The 27,078-nt window shown below is 43.8% G+C and overlaps 1 protein-coding gene across 4 annotated transcripts in view; it reads right to left on the bottom strand.

The window, feature by feature from the left end:
• PSTPIP1 (proline-serine-threonine phosphatase interacting protein 1) overlaps positions 1-27,078 on the bottom strand; it is a 104,106-nt gene that overhangs the window by 2,386 nt on the left and 74,642 nt on the right. For 3 of the 4 annotated variants that reach the window (XM_075897378.2, XM_006126244.5, XM_075897377.2), the window contains exons 5-14: positions 26,499-26,605; positions 23,784-23,846; positions 21,832-21,930; positions 19,774-19,819; positions 18,299-18,378; positions 13,763-13,861; positions 11,960-12,056; positions 8,789-8,873; positions 7,660-7,730; positions 3,564-3,664 (exon numbers count right to left, since the gene is read on the bottom strand). In XM_075897378.2, the coding sequence (XP_075753493.1) occupies positions 3,564-3,664; positions 7,660-7,730; positions 8,789-8,873; positions 11,960-12,056; positions 13,763-13,861; positions 18,299-18,378; positions 19,774-19,819; positions 21,832-21,930; positions 23,784-23,846; positions 26,499-26,605 (848 nt within the window). The remainder of the gene's footprint in view (positions 1-3,563; positions 3,665-7,659; positions 7,731-8,788; positions 8,874-11,959; positions 12,057-13,762; positions 13,862-18,298; positions 18,379-19,773; positions 19,820-21,831; positions 21,931-23,783; positions 23,847-26,498; positions 26,606-27,078) is intronic. The other variant, XM_075897379.2, reaches the window with a different exon arrangement.

Raw genomic sequence — 27,078 nt, forward strand, 5'->3', positions numbered from 1 at the left:
CAATGTGCGGGAGGGGCATAAATGGCCCCTCCCTAAAACACCAAATAGGGACAAGGGGCCAGGGGCTGAGCTGCAAGGGAAACGGCAGGGCTAGAGCCTTTCCTCTTCCAGTTCTGGCTCATGATACTATATGTATGTTAGTCTGTAAGGTGCCACAGGACTACTTGTTTTTAAAATTACAGACTAACAGGGCTACCCCACTGAGAACCCTGCTTTGTTTGACTTCAGTTAAAACAGGAATAGTCAATTATTATTGGTCAGGATCCAAATTTCATGGTCAAGGGATAGATAAGGTCCAGATAAAACAACAACGAGTAAAAAAAGATCTGTTCATAAGTATCTCGTTGTCTGGATGTGTCCCACAGTCTACTAACTCCAAAGTGGAATTTGACTAATGCAAACCCTCTTACGAAGTCTCCTAAGCATCATGTTTTCAACGTGGGTCTTGTAACACAGAACAAGAAGGCTTTCAATGGAGCTGACAGGTGGCCCATTCAAAACTAATAAAAGGAAGTATTGTTCATCAAACAGCCCATAGTTCGACTGTGGAACTCTTTGCCAGAGGATGTTTCTATAAGCCAAGAATGAGCAAAATTCAAAGAGAGCTTGGCCATTTATATGGATAGTAAAAGTATTCATATTTCACACCAAGGAAAAGAGTATTGGAAGGGAGGTAAAACCTCATGTAAACCAATCTCTTACTATTAGGGACTGGGATGATAGCCCACCTCTGTTTACTGTGAGGCTTCTTACACCATACTTTGCAACATCAGGCCACGGTCAGAGATAGAAGAGTGGCCTAAATGGTTGTGGCCAGTAGGATGACTCCTATATTTCTTTCAGAGAGGCAGCCATGTTAGGCCAGGTCTACACTAGCCTGGTTTAAAGTCTGCAACTGTCTTCCACATAGCTGGAGTTGGTTTAGCTTAAGCTGAGTTTGGTGGTGTCCCCATAGTGGGAGGCCAACGGGAGCAAATGCTCCCATCTGCTTCCCTTACTCCTCGCTAAAGGAGGAGTACCGGATGCCAGTAGGGGCACCCTCCGAGTTTGATTTAACAAGTCTTAAGCAGGCTCACTAAATCGAACTCCGAAAGATTGATTGTGGCAGCAGCAATCTTCTGTGTAGTGAAGACAAGCCCTTGGTCTGTGTCAGTAAAACCAAAACAGTGTCCAGTAGCACTTTAAAGACTAATGAATTTATTACGGTATTGGAGCTTAAGATTTCATGAGCTCACAAAAGCTGATGCTCTAATACCCTAATAAATGTGTTACTCTTTAAAGTGCCACTGGACTCCTTGTTCCTATACTGCTGTGTTTCATGTGTAGGGGTATTAAGGGCAGTCATATGACTAAAGCCTGTGTGGATGCTTTGACAGTCTAATCTCTAAAGAGGGGAGGTTGTATACCTCTTTTGTAAAGCACACTCAAATCTATATATGCAAAGGTATGTGATGTTAGTAAACTCTTGCTTTAGCAAGTCAGCTAGTCTGTGTTGTGACTTTATTCATATCTAACTTAATTAGGTCTGAAGTCAGGAATATAACCATACCCTAGTTCTTGCTCATCAGCAGTATCTTCAGATTGAGTGAGCATGTCAACCTAAGCTCCTTGCTAGTTGCCCACGGGGCCTGTGCTAGGACTGGCATTTGTCAGAAACAATCAACAGGGCATAGGATAATAACATGGGGAGAAATGCAGGGAAGGGCAGTGCCATCTGACTCCACATGACTGTCGAAGTGCGTGTGTGTTGTCGCAGTGGCTTTTTCACTAATGCATGTGTTTTTCCTCTTCATGGATCTGTTGAATGCAGCTAGAATAATACAAGCTCATAGTATTTCCACCACACAGGAACTGGAGCAGCATGACAAAGCCAGGTCTCATAGTAGCATTTCAGCTCCATTTAAAAAGTGCCTCTGGGAGGGGTAATTTAAACGAAAAAAGGATACAACTATTTATATTACAAATCCCACCCACAACCATAACTAAACTGAGGCAAAGGTAGAAGACAGGCTGTATTTGGCAATTGATATGAACAGGAAATCAATATGACTTATGCTGAAATCCTTTTGTTCAATCTATCTTTGCTATGGACTACACATTGGGCTAGGATTCTCCAGCTGAGGATGGGGTCCAATGGAGAACACTTTTAGAGAGCCTGTCAAATATTCTCTCTCCTGTTTTCAGGGTGAATAAAAGCCAGGGAAGGTTTTATAATAACATGAGCTGCAGCCATACTGCCCTGGGCTGTGGGCTCATATAATTTCACAAGTGAAATAGGGTCAGAACGAGTCATTACTTGGATGGGAGAGCACAAAAGGAAACTCAGGTGCTGTACAAAGTGCTGTTTCCTGCTGACCTGCTCTAGACTGTCCCAATCTGAGGGTGCTGTGCTATGGGGGAGCTGTAAAACAGGGTCCTGACCATTTTGATCCCACTGTCTTCTTCAGCAAAACCAGTACGAGAATTAGTCCTGCTTTCTGCCAAGGTCCCAGTTGGAGTACAGATAGTCTTCTGCCTTAAACCTCCTTTGCAACAGGATACAATATTCGTCTTCATTCCCTGCCCTTCATTCAGCTGCCATTCAGCTGTTCTGGATTCTAGTCCTATACCAAGCCCCACTTGTGTGTCCCTCTGTAGAGCCCTGCTGGTTCATTGGCATAGGTGCTTGTACTCATAGGGTATGTCTACATTACCCTGCTAGTTCGAACTAGGGGGGTAATGTAGGCATACCGCACTTGCAAATGAAGCCCGGGATTTGAATTTCCCGGGCTTCATTTGCATAAGCGGGGAGCCGCCATTTTTAAATCCCCGCTGGTTCGAACCCCGTGCAGCGCGGCTACACGGGGCTCGAACTAGGTAGTACCGGTAGTTCGGAATAGGAATCCTAGTCCGAACTACCTAGTTCGAGCCCCGTGTAGCCGCGCTGCATGGGGTTCGAACCAGCGGGGATTTAAAAATGGCGGCTCCCCGCTTATGCAAATGAAGCCTGGGAAATTCAAATCCCGGGCTTCATTTGCAAGTGCGGTATGCCTACATTACCCTCCTAGTTCGAACTAGGGGGGTAGTGTAGACATACCCATAAATCCTGATGCTGGATCAGGGCCTTAAATAACTTCTCTTACTTGGGTGGGGGACAATTTTTACACATTTTCCTGTAAAGGCAGGTGATTTAGTTACCATCAGTCAGAATGTATAAAACTTCTGTTTTGAATGAGTCTCTCACATCCCCTTTCAGAGACAGGGGTTGGGATGGTTTAGCATGGTTCTTGATGAAACGCATTAATGTACAGCCAACTGAATGAGCTGGTACATTGCACTGTTATGTTGGAGGCAGTATGGCCTAGTGGCCAGAACGGAGCCTTGGGAGTCACAACTGCTGGCTGCCACAGACACGTTAGGCGACCTTGGCTAAGTAACTCTCTGTTCCATCCATTTCCCTGTCTATAAAATGAGGATAATACCTAACCCCAAGCCGTGTTGAGACTGAATGAGCTCTTTGGGTCAAAGGAGCTATCTTAAGCCTAATGCGTTACAATGAATTCACTTTCTAACCCCTTGCCTACCTGGGCTGTATAGTCGTAGAGCACTCTGTAGTCCAGTGATGCTGCAGTCGGTGCTGATTCACCCACATTAATGGATGCATAGACTCCATCCACTTTCTCATCTAGAAAAACAGGGAGATCCAAGAGTTCAGCTAATAATAAATGCAAGGAATCGTTTGCAAGCGTTCACAAACACCAGGGTGTCTATTCTTGTTGCTGTGTGATGCGATGTGCATGTGCCTAGAGAAGCTGCTATGGGCCCTCAGTAAAGCTGTGCACAACAACCGCCACTGGCACGTTTGGAGATAATTCTGTTTGCTAGCTGTGTCTACACTAGTGCTTACGCTAGCATAGCTATGTTGGTAAAACATCACACCCTTATCCGCCACAGCTCTCCCTGTATACAGTAGCTATACCAGTATAATTTGTAAGTGTAGATCCAGCCTAAGGATTATTCATGAAGAGTCTGAGCCTGCAACCCTGTAGTCATTGAAAGTTTTGCCATCAGCCCAAAATCCCCACCAAGCCACTTTTTCAAAAGCATTTAGCACTGACCTAATTCTGCTCTCATTGAACTCAATGCCCTGGCTTCATAGTAATGAATGGACATCAAGGCAAAAAAAAGATGCAGTGTTTTAAACACAGGCAAAGGGCACGTTGTTGTTAAGATAAAAATTTCACAGTACACACACTGTGGCTGTGTCTACACTGGCATGAATTTCCGGAAATGCTTAAAACAGAATAGTTTTCGTTATAAGTATTTCCGGAAAAAGAGCGTCTACATAGGCAGGATGCTTTTCCAGAAAAGCCCTTTTTCCGGAAAAGCATCTGTGGCCAATGTAGACGCGCTTTTCCGGAAAAGAGCCCCAAACGTCATTTTCGCGATCGGGGCTTTTTTCTGGAAAAGACTACTGGGCTGTCTACACTGGCCCGTTTCCGGAACAGTGTTCTGGAATAAGGACTTATGCCCGAGCGGGAGCAGCGTAGCTTTTCCGAAATAGCAGCTGATTTTGTATAGTAGAGCGTCGTTGCTTTTCTGGAAATTCAAGGGCCAGTGTAGACAGCTCGCTGCTTATTCCGGAAAAGCGGCTGATTTTCCGGAATAAGTGGCCCCATGTAGACACGGCCTATGATTTTAGGCAATTGCACTGTGTCAGAATTTGAATGTATTTTACACCTGGCTGGGTAAAAGGAACTTATTTCTGACATACTTTACAACATTCCTCCACAGCACTGTACCTGCCCAGTCTGCCCTCTTGCTAAGGCAGGAGGGAACTTCCCATGTAAATTACTGGTTCATCCATGGGATAATAGAGCCCTTGCAGAGGGCTGAGAAGATAAGATCCCTGTAAACCTTCCCACAGTAAATCCTGACTCCCATTCCAAGCAGTGGTATATGAATTCTTTGACTGGTATGAGGGGGGAAGTTTGGCTTGGAGTCTTCATATGACTGTAGGAACAATATAGAAAGTGAAGAAGCTGAATGCAGGTAGATAACTGTAATAGGCACAAACCACTGAAAATGTGGTCTTCATTAGGAACAAAGATGCGTTCTGAGCTTGAGTGAACTAAACTGAAGTAAAAGCCTAGTGAAGATCAGGCAGTCTGTAATTTTCACATGAGTTAGTAAAACTAGGTAAATCCTAGACTGCCCCAAGTTGTTATCTTAGGCTACATCTATACTAGATCAATGCACTGGTGGCCGATTTAGCACAGGGGTGGGGAACTTAAGGCCCCTGGGCTGGATGTAGCCCTCAGCTTGCCTACATCAGGCCCCCAAGGTTCAGGGCTCTCCCTCCAGCATTGGGGAGCCAGTGCTGATGCTCCAGCTTCCGCAGCATCCCCTCATGGAGCTGAAGCACACAAAATCTACTAGCCTGGGTCCCCCTAAGCTCTGGTGTACAAGGGGAATGTGGGGAGTGTCTTTCTCCTTCTCAGTTGGTGGTGTGGGGTTGGGTTTTTGTTGTTTTTGTTTCTTACTTCTGTGCGGTCCCCGACTGATTTTTCTGTGGGTCAGTGGCCCCCGACCCTAAAAAGGCTTCCCACCCCTGATTTAGTTGATCTAGTGAAAATCTGCCAAACTGACTGTAGATCTCTCTCCATTTGACCCCTGTACTCTATCTCTAAAGAGAAAAGTAAGGTAAATCAGTGGGAAAGTATCTCATATCAGCCCTGTATGGTATAGACCCCATGGTATGTTGAGCTAAGTTAATCACATGGCCAGTGTCTTGTACCTTAGGTGGACTTACTGCAGTAGTGTAGACCTACCCTCAACTTGCTAACTCTTTTGAAAACTACAAATTGCCTTAAGCTAGGAATTTACCTTGTGTTAATTACCATGTGTTCCCTAATGTGTGCTAAGAACTCATGGTTTTCTTTGAGAGAAGATGCACCCAAAGAACCTCAGACACATCTGGGCAAACTGTAAAAAGAAGGTATGTTTGAAAACTTCATTAGAGTGCCTTGCTTACTCTCTACATTTAGGGGCATGCTACTCCTCCCATAGAAGTCCATGCCAAAACTCCCACTGCAGCCAGCTCACTCAATGAGACATATGCTGCCAATGAACATGAATATGAGGTTATCACAGGAGCCCTCAAAGCCCATCTGTGCACAGTGTTTGGTCCCAAAAGTATAATCTCACATTACAATGAGCCTGCTCTGATCCTTCAATAAAGTCACAATCCTCCCTTTGTGATGTCAGCCTTTACTACCATATAACTGATTATGATGATGATAATTATCCGATAGTGGCCTGGATAAAAAGAATGATCTAAATTGGCATAAAGGAGAAATTAATGCAATGCAGATGCCCAAACAGCTGTGAACAGATCGGGGAGGCATTAAATGTTTGTAGGATCCAGTTCTGGGAGGCACCAAATTCCTTCAGCTCCCATTCAAGTTGCACTCACAAGTACACCACCGAATTTGTTAGAAATGGAAGGCACTTGGGCTTACACTCTTAAAGGAGACTAAGGGTGCGTCTACACTACAGGGTTTAACTCAAAATAAGCTACGCAAATTGAGCTATGTCAATTGCGTATCTTATTTTGAAATAGGGAGCATCTACACAGCACTTATTTCGAAATAGAGCACTCTTCCTCCGACTTCCCTTATGCCTCATATGATGAGGGTTACAGGAGTCAGAGTAAGAAGTCCTCCAGCTTGACAGTGTTTCGACACTATTTTGAAATAACTGCCTGCTGTGTAGACACGGACTAAGTTATTTCAGAATAGCTCTAGTTATTTCAAAATAGTGTTGCAGTGTAGATGTACCCTAAGTCTCACTGAAAGTCTCCTAAATGCCTATTTCACACTTGAAAATGAGACTGAGACTCCTAAATCAGTTTGCCCATGAAAGTTTATGAAACTCTACATATTTTTGTTAGTCTCTTTGGTGCCACAGAACTACTCGTTTTTAAAGTTACAGACTAACACTTTTTAAATCAGCTAGGCACTGCAACTCTGAGCAGAGCAACATCTACACACTTTTAAAATCCCAGACTTTGCATATCTAGCCAGTATGGATTGCATTGAAAATTCCCACAGCTGAGGGAGTCAAGAAGGAATTTAGGAGAGATGGTATTCCATCCACTTCTGGGGGGCAGATGTGATGAAGGAAACTGGTTCCAACAGCATTTTTTTAATGAGGGGAAAATCACAGTTTACATCTCCTTGGTTTGTTTAAACTGACCCAATAAAAATGTTACAAAACAGTGTTTATTGTGCTGTTAAAATATTGTGCTTTAGTGCCCCCTAATGAGAGTGACACCAATTACATCGGATTTGATGCAACAAAACATTTGAGGACACTGGACTGGGCCAATGGAAGGGTTGGAAGGATTCCCTGTGCTCTACCTAAGCTGAGAAAAAACTGTTTCTGGACCTGGGGATCTCAGTCAGAATATAAACCTCACACATCCAGAGGGGGGTTTAGGAACAGTACAGCTCATATTAGTCTCCATGGTGAGGATAATTGCTTGCCTCATGATTGTGCTGTGTAGTGGTGTCTAGATTATAGTCTCATAGCTAACACAGTATCATATTAATAGTTTACTCTCCATGCAGCAAGCACACAAATGATTAATAGGACCAGACACGTTGGGTAAAAACTTACCAATTGGAGGGGCAGTGGGAATGACTACTTCACTGGAATTTTTGCTATTTCCATGCAACAATCCAGAGAATCTGTGGAAACAACAGAAGCCAGTGTTGGGACATACATGATAGATTCCTCAAACTTCCTGAGTTCTAGCCTCCTGCTGTATAATCTTCTTCCCATTTGCAACCAACTCCTTTGGCCAAATGTTTTCTCTTGGAAATTTATTTTTGTTTTGCATGAGAGCAACAGACACAATTATTTTCATTTAAAACAAAGCCTGATAAGCTAGCAAATCATTTCAAGTTTACCAGTCACTAAAGTGCACACAAAATAAAGCATATTCTTATATTATACATTTATTATTGTGTTAGTTTCGACTTGTGGACAAGACAAGATCCAAAGACACATGAAGGAAAGTTTAAACTGCTCCAGCATGACAACATGATGGATCTATTGACTGGTTAACTGCAAGGGGGATGATGTCTCTTCCTTTCCCCTCCCCCTTTCCTCCCTATGATAATTAATTTGAAAATAGAACATGCTGGTTTTTGAAATGTTGTAGAACGTGATACACTTGTCAAAAAACAATCAGTTTTAAAATATAGCAAACTATATTTTTCTTCCTGGATATTTCCACAACCAGCATAAACTGTACTAGTGTAAGCACTCTTCTTCCAATACAACTGGGTCCACACTGGAAGTTTCATCAGTATAAATATTCCTATATAATGCCAGTCCCTAATTAACAAGACTATACCACTGAAACTTTTAAGAGCACACCAGGCTTAAAGCTATTTGCTAATCCTTTGCCTGGCAGTGCACTATGGTTTAGCACAAAAGGTATTGCTAGAAATGAGAACTGAGTCCCCTTTCTCAAAAAGCACATTTGTGTGCCACACCTGAGTGTCTTTTAAATTTGTCCTTTCCTCTCCCTTCCTGCTAATAACAATGTGAATCTTGTTCTCCTTTACAACTTATTTATTGGTCTATAGATATGATATGAATGCATATCACATCTGTCATTCACCACAATCAAGGCCGCAATTACTCTCAAAATCCTGATTACACACATGCAGATGACAAACCAGATATAGCCTGCTACACAGAAAAGCATTTCTACAAGCAATCAAAATTGGATACTCACCTTTTCATCATCCCACAAGACTGGGTTGGACTGTTGCTACATCTAGGAGATTCTTTTGCATAATAATTCTCATATCCTATTGGAACTACAATGTGATAATGTAAAACACAAAGGTGTAAACAGGCAGAGTGTATCCATTTCCCCCCTGCACCAGCAATGCAATTGGTTTTTTCTAGAGCACGGTGTTTAGAGTCTTCTAGAGGAAGAGTGGCCAGTGGAAGTCTGCAGTGAAACCAACTTCCTCTTTAAGACACAGGTGCAGCCCTCACAGACACATGAGCTCATCTACACGAGGAAAACCACTAACGACAGATATCAGTAATGGATACTGCTGAGCTCAGGCTTAATACCATTTGGCTGTAAGTATAGACACACACACACTACATTCAGCACCATTTCAATAGCTATGGTCAAATTCTAATAAAAAAGGCAGCTGCCTCAATAATAGGATTTGTGCCATCTTTGTCATCCCATAGCACCTTAAGGAACCAAACCTGCAAAACTCAGCTACTAACTGGGGATGAGGACTCAGTCAGCTCTTCTGCATTTTTGATGCTGAGCAGAGCTTCAGCAATTCTGACCACAACTGGGGAATTTCTTGGCCCTGCGATGTAGGTATGTACTGGTTTTCATTTGTACATAAATATCAGCCTACCTCTCTCATCTCCAAAGAGGGAGAGAGAAAATTTACTGTTAACCCATAAATATGTATTAATTCCTCCTCACTATCCACTATCGGCCTAGTGAGGGCTCAAACTAAGAACATTTCAAGGTGTGGTCAGTAATTAGGGTGTCCCTGGACTGTATTGAAGGTATCACCCCAGTAAACTGTTACCTCACAAGACTTTACTCCCACAACTCACCTCAGAGTAATAGTTTGAAGAAAAAATGTTTCTTTTTCATAGAGAAGTCCTTGTCTCTGTGGTGAGGTTACCTGGAGTGCTCTTAGATAGCATAATGCATTTGGTTGGCTCCGTCTTCTACACTTTAAAACACTACAGCTTGCAAGCTAGAAACTTGCCATGATCTATGCTGAGAGCTAACTCACCACAACTGAGGGCAAAGAGTAGCATTCATACTGAGGGTATGTCTACACTGCAGAGTTTTTTTGAAAAACGGCCATTTTTCCGAAAAAACCTCCAGTTAGGTCCACACTGCAATCACATTTTTTCAAAAGAAAACTGAAATAACAGAGGGGTTTTTCTAACATTGGTAAACCTCTTTAGATGAGGAAGAAGCCTTTTTCAGAAAGAGCTCTTTCAGAAAAAGGTGTGTGCGGATGGGGAGGAGGGAGTTCTTTCAAAAGATGAGGAAAGAGGAAAAAGCACAGAAGCCCTTGCTTAAATGTGAGATAGTATCCATTCACTAGGATTTGCCTTCTGCTTTTAAAAAGATGTCTTTTTATCTGTCACTGCTTCTTTTACTTGGTTGTTAAGCAACGGTGGCACCTTTTTGGTTCTCTTACTGTGTTTTTTAATTTGAGGTATACATTTATGTTGGGCCACTATTCTGGTGTCTTTGAAAAGTTTCCATGCAGCTTGCAGAGATTTTACTTTTGTCACTGTACCCTTTAATTTTTGTATAACTAACCACCTCATTTTTGTGTAGTTCCACTTTCTGAAATTAAATGCCACAGTGTTGGGTTGCTGAGGAGTTTTTCCCATTACAGGGATGTTAAATTTTATGGTGACTATTTCCAAGCAGTCCAGTTATATTTACCTCTTGGTCCAGATCCTACGCTCCACTTAGGCCTAAATCAAGAATAGCCTCTCCCCTTGTGGGTTCCAGAACCAGCTGCTCCAAGAAGCAGTCATTTAAGGAATCAAGAAATTATATCTCTGCATCCTGTCCTGAGGTGATGTGTACCCTGAAGGGATAATTGAAATCCCTCACTATTATTTAGTTTTTTATTTTGATAGCCTCTCTAATCTCCCTTAGCATTTCACACACTATCACTGTCCTGAACAGGTGGTCGATAATATATCCCTCCTGATATATTCTTATTACTGGAGCATGGAATTACTACCCATTGAGATTCTATGGAATATTTTGGCTCATTTAAGATTTTTACTTCACTTGCTTCTACATTTTCTTTCACGAATAGTGCCACTCCCCCACCAGAATGAAGTGTTTTCTCCTTCTGATGGGACATGCGACCCGACCCCACATTTTTTGGGCAGAAGAGGGAAGGAGGCCAAAGTCTTTGAATGGCTCTGGGGACTGGCAGGGGCCTTCTCTGTGTTCATCAGCAGTGGCCAGGGGGATGCAGAGCAACACAGCTCCACTGCCCGTGCTCCCAGCCATGTTACTGGGAGGAAAGGGGGCCTGCCCCCCCACCACACTCACGAGAGGGAAGCGGAGCCACATGGCTGCCAGCTGGGGGAGCGGAGTGGGCTGCAGCAGCATCACTCTGCTTCCTCAGCCACCAGTGCTGCTGGTGAGTGCAGGGGGCAGACCTCTGCTGCCAGTGCCAGAGTCCTGCTAGCTCCCAGTGTTGGGGGGAATAACGGGGAAGAGGCGATGTGGGAGCAGAGTAAGGGTGTTCCTGACTCTGAAGCTCTACTTTATATGGCTATAACTGCATTTACTCTGGGGACCAATATAACTGCATATTGGTGAAAAAATCACACTCCTCCCTGACATTTTCACTGAATGTCAAAGGAAACAGCTGTTTGTTTGTGTTTTGTGTGTATGAAACATGAAGTGGCCTAGAACTCTTTCTGCTGCGAATACATTCCTAGAACCCCTTTCAGGGTGGTTGCTCTCCCAGCCAGAGGCTGAAGAACAAGTCAGAGTGCAGAATTGTTCCATTTTACAACTGCTATCAGTTCAGTTGAGCTCCGTGGCAAGACTCTCTCTTGGGTGCTGGTGGTCAGCCCCCCGAGCTATCGCACTGTTTCTATGTTCTGGATGCCTTCAACTAAGAGAACCTTCCCAACTGGATTGATGGTCAGATCTAGCAACGTACCTGTTTGAAACCTTCTACGAACATCAGCTATTTAAGCTGCTTACTTTTACTTGAGGCCTATGCGTATTATCCCCATTTGACAGAGTGGAGAAAATAAGGATCAGATATGTGTTTTTTTCCAAGGCTACAGTTGGAGAGGGAGCATTTCTGTCATATGGATTCTAATTGGCAACAAGGCCAAAACAGCTACTGAGGTTAATTACCTGGTGGATCTTTTCCTGTCGTTTTATTCTGAATGAAGTAATTTATGTCTGCTTCTACGTTACAGTTCTCCAAACTCAGCCGAACCTCTTCATACATCTACAAAACAAAATAGAATGATTTTAACTTCCAGCGTTTAGTGACGAGCTCTTAAAACCGAATCTTCCACTAGAATTTCTCTTTGTCTTTAAAGGACACCGTCTGCTTTAATCACGTTGTGGACGTAAACACATTTTTTACCTGTTATTTTTACCTTAGAGTATGAGCAGGCCTCTAACATAGAGCCCAAGGGGGAATTGCTTTGGGGCCCAGTATTTCAAAGGGGCCCAGAGCTCCCAATCACCACCATGGCAGCGCTGGAGCACCGTGCTGGGCGCTCATGTGGCTTTGTGGTCTAGAGGGAGGGGCCCAGCTTTGCTCTGCAGGCCGCACTAAGGACTGCCTGCCCTCAGCCCTTCCCCTCCTGTTGGAGGAATCCAGTTTTAACACCTTCAAAAGCTGGTACTGAAGTGTTCTTTGAATCCACTGGAAAAAGGCACCACAAGAACCAGTGACCGGAAGTTAAAGCCAGACAAACTAAAACTAGAAAGAAGATACAGAATTTTAGAACAAATCACCAAAGGAAGTGGTGGAATCTCCATCTCCTGAAGTCTCCAAATCAAGACTGGTGGCCTTTCTATAAGGAAGGCTTGAGCTCAGTAACTTGTGTTGACTAAGTACAGAGGTAACCGAGCCTGTTAGAAAGGGGTTAGACTAGATGATCTCACAGTCTCTTCCGGCCTTTAAATCTATTATTGCCAAGGGCATCTCTGAACACTTTTTTGGCTCCGTGCTAGGAGACCCAGGCCCTGTACAGAGAACCAGTCCCTCTCCCCACCCCACTGAAGTCAGAAGAGCTCTGCATCTGTGCAAACCTCTGTAGGAGTGCATCCGCATGGGGGGGGGAAGAAGATTACGGATTTTTCCCACACACATACACTCTGGCTATGACTAGACTGGCCAGTTTTTCTGGAAAATCAGCCACTTTTCCGGAAAAACTTGCAGCTATCTACACTGGCCGCTTGAATTTCCGCAAAAGCACTGACTTCCTACTGTAAGAAATCAGTGGTTTTTGTGGAAATACTATTCTGCTCCCATTTGGGCAAATGTCTTTTTCTGAAAGACTTTTGCGCAAAAGGGCCAGTGTAGAGAGCAGAGATTTCTTTTCTGCAAAAAAGCCCCGATCGCGAAAATGGTGATGGGGGCTTTTTTGCGGAAAAGCGCGTCTAGATTGGCCACGGACGCTTTTCCGCAAAAAGTGCTTTTGCGGAAAAGCGTCCATGCCAATCTAGATGCTCTTTTCCGAAAATGCTTTTAACGGAAAACTTTTCCGTTAAAAGCATTTCCGGAAAATCATGCCAGTCTAGACATAGCCTCTTAGGAAAAGTGTATAATGTAGAAAAAATTCCAGGAGATATGCCCACAAAATAATCAATTTTTTCCTGTAAAAAAGGAATAATAATAAGAAATCCTTATTTAAAGCTGACCTGGAGGTTTGAGATTCTACCCCATAGTATGGAGAGGGAGCAGAAGGTTACCGGAACCAGGTTTGCTATAGAAACCCTGATTCTCAAAATTCATTTTTAATTGAGTGCGGAGGGCAAACCTGGCCATGGTTTGCCCTGCCTAAGTGTGGTGAGATGGACATCATCACCACTGTTGGAGGCATTTGGTGAGTAAAGACGGGGGCAGCTGGTATGGTGGCTTTAGAGGACACGTGTGTCTCCATACATGAGAATTGGGATTCCTTGGGTAAAAGCTCGTACCTCATCATCCTTCACACACTGCATGGATAGCTGGTTACAGTGAACCCAAAGGGAGTTCCGGAGGATGGTGATACGGTCACATTCCTGGAGCTGAAAGGCCTAAATCCAAAGGAAGAGATGTCAAACTTCATACTAAGTATTATTACTAGGAAGCTGTGCCCCCTGCTTGCTATGTTTGCCAATCCCCTCTCTGTCTTCCGCAGCTGGATCATGGCCTTCCCTCCTACCTGTGCTGCAGCAGGAGGGGGGCTGCCACCAGCCCTTTCTGCAGCCAGATGGGGGCTGGACCACATAGCCTGGCCAGGACAGGACGCTGCAGCCAGATGAGTGCTGGGCTCCAACTGGACAGGGTGTCTGGCCGGGGGTGGGGTGCAGGAGAAGGCAGGGGACAGGGTGTTTGGCCGGGGGAATGAGGCAGGAGTGGGCTGGGGGTGAGGCAGGGGAGGGGAGAGTGAGGCGCTGAGAGTGCAGGGTCTGGGCATGGTGGGGGACTTACTTCTTTTCATGCTCCCAGGCATGGAGGCTTTCCCCACTGCTCCAATGGGGAAGCCACCGTCTGCCTCAGGCCAAGCACTGGGGCTGCTGCCTGCCTCACCTGCCTGGTGTTGCAGCCCTGTGGCCTCCCCTCCCTCAAGATTAGAGCACCAGCACTGGCTTCCTCACCCCCACCAAAAGCCCTGAAGCTCTGCACCAGATCTAGCTTGCAGGGAAGTGCGTACGTGCTGCTGCCCTCCCCACAGCAGCGCTCGCGCTTCCTTGCAAACTGGTTGTGGTGCGGCGCTTCGAGGCTTTCTCCTCTGCCTCTCCCCGCAGGCAGCCAGCACTGGTGCTCTAATTTAGCAGGGAATGGAGGTAGAAGTGGGGCCAGAGGTGACTGCCGCCACTGCCCCTGACCCTCCTGCAGGAGAGCAGAGGGCCAGTGAGAAGCCCAGGGTGCCCCCCGAGAAGGAATCAGGGGGACCCCAATCCATGGCTGCCGCCTCCCCTTCTGAGTCCGTGGAGGCTAGGGGAGGAGACACAGAGTGATGTGATGATGTCACTCTGTCATCCTGTAGGAATATTTGTTTATATATAAAGAGAGATGTGTAACGCAACAGCACCTAGAAGCAAACCCTGTGCAATGTTTGTGTGCCTGCAGACCATTCTGAACCATGCTTAGTCAGGATGCACTACAGAAGATGATCTTAAAAATAAATCACACAAACTGATCACAAAAATAGTCACTCAAATTGCAAATGGAAGATGTTAGGTTTTTACTGATCTCTCTAATTTCACTCTGAGTAGCTTTCTCACGAGTAAAGAGGAGTTCTGTGTAAGCTTAGATGTTTGTCTCTTTCACCAACAGAAATGAGCCCAATACAACATTTCACTAAGTTAAGATATTGTTACCCCATTTGACTCAAGCATCTAGCTAAATATTCAGGGCAATTGGGAAGAAGAAATCGATGATGGTGTTAGAGACCCTTTGATGCAATCACATTTACTTAGAAATAATGTACAAAGTCCTGTTTCCCTGAACACAAGTGGAACCAAACGGGAGATGATATCCTTGCTCCAAGCCTCTTTTAGCTAGCCCTCAGCCCAAAAGGCCCCTCTCCAGTCTTTGTCCATAACCACACATAGTGTGCTTGATTAGATTGTGTTTGGCTTTCTGCCCCTTCTCTGGGCTTGTCAGTACGACTCACGCTTTGCTGGCGTAGCTATCCTGGCTATACTCATCTCCTCCCCGTGTGGCACGAGCAAAGCAGACAGAAGCACTCTCATAGGTGAGAGCACTCAGTGGCTTTCAGGTGCATTCCTGTACCAGCAACATTTTGCAGTGTAGACAAGGGCCATATTTACACTATCAGCTAAACCAACAGTGTTATGATCAATGCAGCAGTGTCGATTTAGCAAGTCTGGTAAAGACATGCTACATCAATGGGAGAATGCTCTCCCGGAACATCTGTTCTCCACCTCCCCGAGAGGCAGAAGTTATGTAGACGGAAGAGCATCTCCTGCCAACATAGTGCCATGTAGAGTTCTGTAAGAAAGTTATTTTGAATAGTTACGTAACTTATGTAAGTGAACTAGCATCTTAGATCACATTGCAGCATTAGTGTAGACTCACCCTAGCCTCATGGTGTTTCTGTACTTTCTTGCCTGTCTCTCTGTCTCCTTACCCAAAACAATACTCAGCAACCCCACTCCCAACCACATAGCTCAAATTCCTGAGTACTCTTACCTGTGCCTTTGATTTGAGTGGTATCATGTACCTGTACTTTGTTTTGGAGACTTCTGTAATTTCACACAGGATGTTGAGTGTTAAGTATTACACTCCCCAGCTTCAAGGAGCTTTAAAACAACTTTTAACAACATTTTTCCCAGACAAAAAATTAGAGGAGGAGAAAGGAGATGAGGCTGGCACTGATTTGAATAGCAAATAATCCCAAGGATTTAGAACCCAGAATCCTGTTGTAACAAGATGAGGGGACAAGCTTTTTGCATTTATAATACAGGTAATCCTCTAATGGAAAGCTTTGGAAAAACACTGTGGCTATGTCTATGCTGCTGGCTTTTTGCACAAGAACAGGCGTTCTTGCGCAAAAACTTGCAGAGCATCTACACTTCACGTGTGTTCTTGCACAAGTAAATTTACAGTAAGGCATCAGACCAGAGGGCTTCCTGTGCAAGAATTATTCCTTTCCCCATAAGGAATAAGCCCTCTTGCGCAAGAGCTCTTGTGCAAGAAGGCAGTGTGGATGGGCAACAGGGGTTTCTTGCACAAGAAACTCCTATGGCTAAAATGGCCATCAGAGCTTTCTTGTGCAAGAGAATGTCCACACTGCCATGGACGCTCTTGCGCAAAAGCACATGGCAGTGTGGACGCACTGTTGCGCAATACCTTTTGTGCAAGAACTCTTGTGCAAAACAGTTCTTGTGCAAAAAATCTGCAGTGTAGACATAGCCTGTATGTAGAACTTGTTGGATTCATGCATTGTTTCTTCATTTATTTCTAAGACTGTTTGCATAGCAGAACAGAGCTTTTGTTTCTTCAGAGTTCACTTGCTCCTTTCTTCCTCTTCTTGAAGTAATAAATCCTTCAGGGAGAGGGCTTCCCGTGTGAATTCAGGAGGAGAAGTGAGCAGGTGAACATCTTTAAAATAAATGTTAACAACAAAATCAGAAATAAAACTGATCTCCAAGCTGAATTGTTCTTCTAAAGAGAATGCATGTGTTAGTTTTCCATAAGGTGCAGCAAGCTCAAACTCTTCTAGCCATCTGCTCCCCTCTTCTTTCATTACTATTTGTGTCCATACCACCATAAATGTACATATAATGTTTAATAAAATACTAAGATATATTCCCTGCCCTCTAAAGATCTCATAATGTAAGAGATAAGGCATAGTACAACAATTGAGGAAGGGTGTGAAAAAATCAGCTGGTAAAAAGAAAAGGGTAGGAAGCATGCTTGGGAAAAATAGCTTTTAAAGAGAGATTGAAAGAGATGGGAGAGGGTACTTCATATGGAGCAGCAACTCAAAAGTACTTAAGCATATGGCTAAAGTTAAGCACTGTTGAATCGGTTACTGCTAAGAGCTGCAAATAAGAAACCATTTGCCGTGCATAACAACTATTCTATTGCTCACAAGTGTGTCAGGTCATTAGAACAAACACTATTTATTATGTTGTAGATGATGAACTTGACATGCCAACTGAATATGCACATGGTGAGATGCTGGTTTTTATATACAATCTCTATACATAGTTTAGAACTGCATTAGAAGTGGAGTGGTTTGGATTTACCCACAAGCACTTCTAGAAGAAGGGGTACATGACTGCCATTCACTGAAGAGTGATAAATCTATATTAACTGCAGTGGGCAGGCTATGGGTTCTGAAGCGCACTTCCAGTCTGGGGTGTGCATAGCTGTGATAGAAAGGGTAGGGGTGGGGGAGGAGGAAAATGTGAATCCTAGCGGAAACTTCAGATTTTTTGAATAATTTCTGTGGAATGGTTGCCATGCCAGCTATGGGACAATTCCAGAAACCAAGTTACAGGGAGGCAGGGATGATGTTAAAAATACCTGGCAAGTATATTAAAAGCAGTCAAACAGATTCTCTGTGGGCTAAGAAGGACTGGAGGCCCCCAGAGTTAAAACAGTGTTCGAGCACTTTGTAAATGGGTGCTTCTAATGGGTTGCTTGGGATATAGATTTAACTTGGCTTTGATTTAAATAAAGCATCTCTAAAACTAGCAGGATCTTGTATTCCAACCTGGGTTAGATCCTCAGCTGGTGGAAATTGGCTGTAAGTATGGCTCAGAATCTGGCCACCTAAATTTAATTTGCAAGCAAGAGGAGAATAAGCAAGTCAGAATGTTAACAGCTGAACGTTAAATCCATATTTATGGCAGGTGCACTTTTGGTCTAATAAGCATAGAGCATCAAAAGTTCCTATCAGATCCTTCAGTGGTAACAGTATATCTGGGACTGGGACATGTGAGTGGAGTAAAAAAAAAAAATGCACAAATGATTATAAAGGTCAAAATAGTTACCTCACAGGTGCTGATATGTTCCTTTTCCCACTCTATTCGGGCCTTATCCAGCTGTTCAATATACTGCTTGTACACCCTCTCTGGAAACAGAGACATGAAATAGAAACTTCCCTACCGACACAGAATAATGCAGCGCCCCACATTTCCTCTTGCTAGGTATGGTGAGGTTTTACTTTGGCAGAACATAGCCCTAAGATACATTCTACAGATTATAGTACAGTAGAACCGGATTATGCAGAAAGATGACTGAATTAGCTCATGCTATTTTTACTGGCGAGAATGATCTCTCTGACTTGTTTGCAAGTTGACCACAAACATCTCAGATGGACAATGAAACTGTTGATAGCAGCCTTTGGATCGTTAATCATGATTGATACTGTGGAACTGCATTATCTGAAGTGCACCAGGTGGATAAGGCACGACACACAAATACCCACCCCACTGGCAGAGGAGCCTTTCGTGAGGGTCCAGGGTAGAATGCTCCCCTTCAGTCACAGAGCACGTGAGTTTCCTGTTTCTGATCATGAGGCTGTGTATACATGGCAGCTGGGAGATATGACTTGATTTAGCATGCTAAAGATCATGGTAAGGGGCAACAGGCAGCCCGTCAGGCTAGCTGTCCAAGTTCGATCCCACCCAACCCCTTGGGTATGAGCCACCACTTGTGCCGCTGCGGTTACACTTCTGTTTGTAGGCTGAGCTAGCACATGGCCACCTCCTACAGATGTACTCTAAGGCTACACTACGAGTTTTCTCGACAAAAAATATGCTAACGAGGGACTCATTTGCATGAGTTGCGATCTCATTTGCGTATTTTCTGCCAATCCATTTTTGTGCTGGGGGTTTTTGTGCAAAAACAAGCAGCGTGGACGTTTCCTTTTTGCACAAAACTTCCTTTTTCTGCAAGATCCATAAAAACAAGCAGTGTGGACGTTTCCTTTTTGCACAAAACACCCTTTTGGAAATGTCCACACTACTTATTTTTGCGCAAAAATCCCTAGGGCAAAAACGGATCGGCAGAAAATACACAAATGAGATCGCGACTCATGCAAATGAGTCCCTCGTTAGCATATTTTTTACTAAGAAAACTTGTAGTATAGACGTAGCCTGAGTGTAGACCCATAGCTGGATCTGGAGAACAAAGCCATACTAGCTTGCCCATGTTTAATCATGCAACTATCCCTGCCTTGCATGGAAGACCCAAACAATGTTAAAAGAACCAACAGAAAAGAAAGCACTTATTTAAAGTGTTTTAAATAAATTGTACAATATATAAACATATGTATGAGCATCAGATTTATCTGTCTTTAGTAGAATGTAAATCTGGGAGTCTAAGGTGGTAGACAGGTCCCCCAACAGCACTTTCATTAGTTTAGTTTGGGAGTCCTTAGGAATCTGCACTTTATAGGTGGGTTTTTTCTTTCCACAGTACACCACTAAATCAGCTGGGTGTAAGACTGTATGTAGACCAATACCTGCTTCATTTGCTGCATCTTTGCATTGTTTGGCTTTGTTTTGACTCTGAAATATAAAAAGAAAACACTGAAATTAAGCCCTTCCCATTTTCTTGTATGTTTCCTCATTTTCTTATTTTATTTTACAAAAGCAGTGTGTGAAGAATCTGGTCCCACACTTGTTCCCATTGATAGAGAATTTGTGAGCATGTTCAATTTTAATGGAAATAAATGACAATTGCAATTCCTCATCACGGGTTTCTTGGGTTCCATTCAGAGAGAAGTAACCAGGCTTTTTAAAGGAACACTGTCAGGCTGCGTCTAGACTGGCATGATTTTGCGCAAATACTTTTAACGGAAAAGTTTTTCCGTTAAAAGTATTTGCGCAAGAGAGCGTCTATGTGCCTTTGCATAAAAGATTTGCTTTTGCACAAAAGCATCAGTGCCAGTGTAGACGCTCTCTTGCGCAAGAAAGCTCTGATGGCCATTTTAGCCATCGGGCTTTCTTGCGCAAGAAATTCACGTTGCTGTCTACACTGGCCTCTTGCGCAAGAATACTTGTGCAAGAGGGCTTATCCCTGAGTGGGAGCATCAAAGTATTTGCGCAAGAACCACTGATTTTGTACATTACAAAGTCAGTGTTCTTGCACAAATACTCACGGCCAATGTAGACAGGTGGCAAGATTTTGCGCAAAAACGATTGCTTTTGCGCAAAATCATGCCAGTCTAGACACAGCCCCAGACTTTTAAAATCTGTTGTGAACACGCACGTTTCCTGGCTGCGTCCAATAACACATTCATGATTCCAAGATCAGAAGAGCCCACTGTGATGATCTAGTCTACCTGCCTGCATAACACAGGCAAAGAACATCCCCCAACCATTCTGAGAGCAAATCTCTTAGAGAAGGATTTTCAAGCTTGATTTAAAAATGGTCAGTGATGGAGCATCCATCATGACCCCAGGGAAACCTAGCAAATGCTTTTTATTACAGCTTTTAAAACTTTCAAATGTAGGTAGGCTATTGAATCCGAGCACTTCCTGGTTTGCCTGGTGATCACAACATGTTAACGTACAAAGCTCAAAGTCTGTATGACGTTCTGCATGTCAGTCCTGCAAGGCAGTGTTCAGATTAGTGATTCCAACAGGCATACTCTTCAAGGCTGCTGGCTGGAAACATGTACTGAGCACAGCATCTTCCTCCTTAGTCACTTCTGGGGGGTGTATGTGTGTGTGTGTGTGTCTGTAAGTCAATGGGAGTTTTGTCATAGATTAATTTATTACTTGTGGAAGATTTTTGGAACATCACCTGTAGAAAAATGCATATTTCTGATGCCATTTTTAGATTGCTCTTTCTCTTCTCACTGCCCCAGAAAAAATGATTTTGGATCCTCTCTGTTTTTGCTGCACTCAATTTATGGAGCAAAAGAGAGTTCATTTTCTTTCTCCATCTGCTTCACTGTAAAATGTTCTCATGAAAGGTTAGTGGATTGTCAGCTAAAAAGTAAGATGATGTAATGAGGGATTGAAATGCCTTGCTTTTCAATGATCTATTTTTAGTTTCATCAGAATTCGCAAATTTAAAGACCTACCAGGAGAATGCTTAATAAAAAAAAGGGCATTTAATGTAAGTTACTGTACCTCCTTTGGTTAACATGGGACCCAAAGGCAGAAACAGCTGATTAATGCATTTCAGATGTTTTCTTTCATTTTTAGGAATAATTCGAGGCTTAAAAAAACCTATTAAGTTTCCCCTTAGGATTTAGGAAGCAAATGGATTTGCATTCTAATGATAAGCCATACCAACTGCTTCACTGAAGCTCTTGGCTCCCAGGCTCTTTAAAAATACAGACAACTGTGAACTTGTTCCAATTCTATTTATTGCTCAAAGGGCAGAACCTAAATGTGGAGGAAAATTTCCTAGAAAATGTACAGTGTTAATTAGAACACAAGGCAGCCTCTGAAATGGGCAAGCTTTGTTGCAAAAGTGGGTTGTTCCATTACATTCTGCTGTACGGTAACTACAAAAACTACAGAGCAGTCTGCTAACATTGCTTGAATAGCGCTGTGGTCTTAGATACCTTCTCTGTTTGCTTTTGGTTGCCTGAAGCACTTGTTCTCTCAAAGACATGCTCAGCCTCATCCGCATCCTTGCATTTCTGCTCGTAGGTCTTCTTTGACTGCATGAAAACAAATTCAACAGAATGTTTTCTTTTTTGGCTAGATAACTACTCCACTGTGACATGATCTCTTTTGCAAACAAGCGGAACAAATATACTGTTTGGCACATTACAAAGCCAGTTTTTCCTGTCTTTAACAAAAGCTATCCAGCCCATTTCATTAGCTTCTTTAACACAGGTCCTGATAGGTACTTCTACTGGTTATATACAGGCAGTCCCCGGGTTACATGGATCTGACTTACATCGGATCCCTACTTACAAACGTGTTGAGGCAACCCCGCACTAGCTGCTTCCCCCCAGCAGACCAGGGAGATGCGAAGCTAGCGCCCCCCCCCCCCCCCAGCAGACCTGGGAGACGCGGAGCGGCTTTTCTCAGCAGACACCTCAGCTTTAGAATAAAGGACTGAGGGAAGTGAGGTGTGGGAGAATAAAACTGAGCTCTGGAGAAATGTTTCGCTAGAGTTTCCCCTACAATATGTACCAGTTCTGACTTACATACAAATTCAACTTAAGAACAAACCTACAGTCCCTATTTTGTACATAACCCGGGGACTGCCTGTATATATCTCTTGGTTTCTGTAATTTTCCACTCCAATTCATCTGATGAAGTAGGTTTTGCCCATGAAAACTCATGGTTCTATATATTTGGATTAGTCTCTAAAGTGCCACAGGACAGCTCATTGTTTTAAAAGTTACAGACTAACACTCAGGCATTCATTTACATTTATATCACCAAAAAACGGCTCCCAAGGCTTCCCACAACGTTGACCATGACCAGTTTAACACATCTTTTAAGCATGACTTACTTTGCCCACACTAGGTGCAATGTCCTGTTTAAAACAGTTGGTTGTTGCAGCCCAGAACTCCATTGGACTAGGTGTGATACAATTGCCCACACAAAAGGCAGGCCTTCCCCCTCCCCAAGAAGCTTACAAGTAACAAGAAACACCAGGTGTATATAACAAACCTGAGAGAGCCTAAGGAAACAGCACCAGTCCATGTGGCAGGAAGTGGCTTCATAAGACCAGTTGCCTGTCACTAAGGGTTTCTTGTGGTATCATGAAAAGGGGAGTTGTAAGAAGGGAATCTGAGCAGAATGAGGAGTCAGTTTTAGGGTTTGACAGGGAGCCCCTTGTGGGAAGGGGCAGCATGGGAGAAAACACAAAGTACATATTTTGGTGATGGAAGCTGGCATCATTATCAGAGTGGAGGTTAAAATGTTGCCATTTTCCTAGTAATAGACCTGGCAATAATTCATCAGCAGAGCTTCTCTCTCTGCTTGTTCCAGTGCCATAAATGCCGACCTCAGCAACAAAAACCATTTATGCTGCTTTTCGCTTGGGTTAGTCTTCCCGAATTAACAGCTCCAGCAGAGGAGCTTGCTGCCTATGCTTCATCACTGCTATCTAAGTGCAAGGGTTGGGCCACATTCTGCTATCCTTTATAACACTGGAGTTGCACAGGTGACCCTGAGGTCGCACTTGGCCTGTCGAATTGTCATTGATGGGGGTGATGCATTAGCCCCTAGGAACTCACTTGAGTTTCAGGTCTGCAGGCTGTGTAGGCCACCCCAGGAAAGTAATCTTAGACTAAACACTGTTGAAACCAGACATAAGGCTAGGTAACTCAAAGTTAACTCTTAAGGTGCTGTATGAGATCTTTAACTAGATGTAGAGGAAAACAAGCTTCCATATCTTAACCTCATTGGTTGGCATCACACACTCTCTTTATTTCATTTCATAACATTATTGACATTCCTTTAAAGAACTGTCTGAGATGAAAGTTTCACACTCCCACTTTAATTAGTCATCATTTGTGATGGGATGAATGTATCAGTAAACCTCACAACTTACCTCCATTGTTTTTTTATAAAGGGACACCTTGCTCTTTTGCACACGATCCATTGCAATCTCGTACTGTAAGAAACACACAGGACTAAGCATTTCTCCTTTTAGTGGCAGGATTAGAAGAGCATTTGTCGCACCATTTCTAAGAACCACATTCCAATGCAGAAAATGTTTTGATGTTGCTTTTGTAACTGACACCCTTTTAAATGATGCAGGATGCAACAATAAAACTAATCCAAGATAATATTGCTTCACTGGCTTCCATTAATAGCCAAGAGGATGTGTCTTCATTTTCTCTTTTATCCTAAGAAGCTTATATGGCACAACACCCAGTCACATTGTGCACTAGCTTTGCTAGCATAGTTTTCCATAATAGCACAAGAACCGTAGGACCTTGAGTCGTTGCTGTTTGTGCAAACAAACCAGTCAGTGCCCCACCTTGCCATTCCAAACCTGAGCCAATTCTCTGTGATGAAGAACATATCTCTTTACGTGTCGGCTGATTATATTCTATCTAATTAGCATATCAGCTAGTCTGCATTGTCTCAGCCTCTTCTTCAATTTCACATGGCTTGAAATACCCAGCTCCGAGCTTTAAAACAAGAGCTTTTCCTATTCAGCAGCCAGACACAACTCTCTTCCCATGACATAGACTTTCTAACAGAACTTGATCTGACTGCAGCTGGCTTTGTTTCAGGTTATGAAATTTTCATAGTGTAATTCTTCTCACCTAATTTCCTGGGCTGAGCACCAGAAATCTTAGTTTTCCATAATCAACCTCCCCCAAATTCTTTGATTTAAAAAAAAATCTACATTTTTCTGTGATTAAAATTAAATGCTGAAGTTTAGCTTCCCTAGCCACCATATACACAAGCTGAACAAGGTGCTAAGAAACCAGTTTAACTGAGCCTCCATTATCTGGTTCTCCATATTAATTGAATCACCAGCTGTCAGTGGCTGACAGTCAGGGAGAAATTAACTCTTCTGGGGGCCTAGGACTATGGCCTCCTAGGCTCTAGGGTGGGTGAAAAATGAGGAGTTCAGTGCATGAGAAGGGGCTGCCAGGGAGCAGGGTAGGATGTGAGCTCTGGGCAGGAGGTAAGGTTCAGGAGTTAGGTGGGGGTGCAGGATCTGTGTAGGAAGTAGGATGAAGAGTGGGGTGGGAGTATGGGTTCTGGATGGGAAGGAGGGTGCAGGAGTTGGGTGGGGGAGTAAGGTTTGGGCAGGAGCAGTATGGGGGAGGTAGGATACAAGGGGGCTGAGGGTGCAGGGTCTGGGTGGGAAGGGGCAGAGGATTGGGGTACTTACCTAGCACAGATCCCAGGAAAGGAACAGGGGGCACCGGGCAGCTCTGTGCTTGCAGGATCCACCCACATTGCTCCCATTGGTCACGATTCCCAGCCAATGGGAGTGATAGGCATGGAGACTGCAGACAAGTGCCCCTACCAGCCACACAAATAGCTCCAGCCCAAGGGGGGTGCACTGAACTGCAGCTCCCCCTTTTGCTAGACAGATCTGCAGCATACAGCTGCAGCCCCTAAAATCCCTTCCCTAATGAGCCCATAATGAACCCATAATGGCCCACAATGAGCTCCAGGAAGGTGGGGTTTTATCCATCAGCTCCTTTTCCTTCTTCCATCTTAAAATAAGGGCTAGAAAGCTCTTTGTCAGTTCTCCTGATTATTCCAATTTTTGATGATCCAATCTGTTCCTGGTCCCAATTAGATCAGGAAAATGGGGTTCCATTGTAAATCTGAAGCACGTTAAAAATTCAGTGAAAAGAGGGGGAGGTTGTGTGCCCAGTAAGTGACAATTGGACTCTAAATCACATATGCGTTGTGAGGCAGCTGTGGGAATCAGACCAGGGCACTGTCAGAAACAGGGTCGTTTCCACTCACTCTGAAACGCTGAAGTGCTTCATTGGCCTGAGTTCCCACCTATCTTGTGGTACAGAGACAATGAGGTTGGTACACTGGGAACTACATTGATTTGCCCTGCTTTTTTAAAAGGGGAGCGGGATGTGGAAATTTTGCAGGGCTGCCACAAACCATCATTGCTTTCAGTGGGGCAAGCCACCAAGCCCTTTATTTATTCCCACAGAGGACCAGAGAGGGTTTAAAAATCAAAACTCTCACTCAATTAGCAGATGCTTTGTTAAAAGGCTGCTGAATGTGGGTAGGTCAAAGGGAATGGTAGCTGGCTTAACTACAGATAGATTAATTTTTTTAAAAAACAACACACCTAGGGAGTACTAGATGAATATAACTTTTTTCCAAGATTTCTAACAAGCTCATCACCTTATTACCTTGGATGCAAGTTCAACACAATGCACAACCTTGTGCTAGTGCTTCAGTTTCAGCGGGTTGCAATGCTCTTGCAGGATACTGTTGAAACAACCTGCTTAGCAGGAGTTTAAAAAGGGATTAAGTACTTACAGGAATAAGAATAGCAACTGCAGTTACATTAGCTGAAGAGTGAAAGTGACAAGGGCTCTCAGTCTTCATAGTTCAGGGCATTATTTAATCACCAGCTGGGATCAGAGAGAGAGAGATTTTCCCCTGGTATTGAGTTAGCTAAGAGCTTTCCTTTGGGGGGAGGTAGGGTGGGGAGGGCGGGTTATCATGCGCTGAAGTGCCCATAGCTCACAACTGGAGACAACATACAGAATAAATGAGCCAGCCATTGGTCTGATCTGCTCCAGCCATTCTTCTATCGCCTCACCTTTTTTCGTTGCTCCTTCTGTCTCTCTCTGAATTCCTCTATTCCTTTCAGTTCATCCTTCAGCATCAATGACAGCTGGATATGAGAGTTTCCTACGTTTTCAATTTCTAAGATGAGAATTTATAGACAATCAATGAAAAGGCTGCTAATAAATACAAAGTCGGGTTTTTCAGCAGGCATTTTACTGGGAGATAGCAGAAACGTAAGGGAGGGCCTTTTGGCCTGGTCTATTCTATACCAGGCAGGTCGGCTTAAGGTACGCAACTTCAGCTATGCAAAATGTGTAGCTGGAGTCAACTTACCTTAAGCTGAGCCGTGGTGGTGTCCGCATAGTGGGAGGCCAACAGGAGGAAATGCTCCCATTGGCTCCCCTTACTCCTTGCAGAAGGAGTACCAGATGCCGGAAGGGGCTGCCCTTAGCCTTTGATTTACAGGTCTATACTAGACCAGCTAAATCAAATGCCAGAAGATTGACCTCTGGAGCATCAATCTTGTGTTGAAGTATAGAGGTGCCCTTTTTGTTCTGATCACTGTGTTATCAATTAAATGAGTATAGGACTCATCTAATCTCCTTGATGCC

Source organism: Pelodiscus sinensis, chromosome 14, assembly GCF_052426305.1.
Source record: "Pelodiscus sinensis isolate ZL-2025 chromosome 14, ASM5242630v1, whole genome shotgun sequence".
In the NCBI taxonomy this organism is placed as follows: Eukaryota; Metazoa; Chordata; order Testudines; family Trionychidae; genus Pelodiscus; species Pelodiscus sinensis.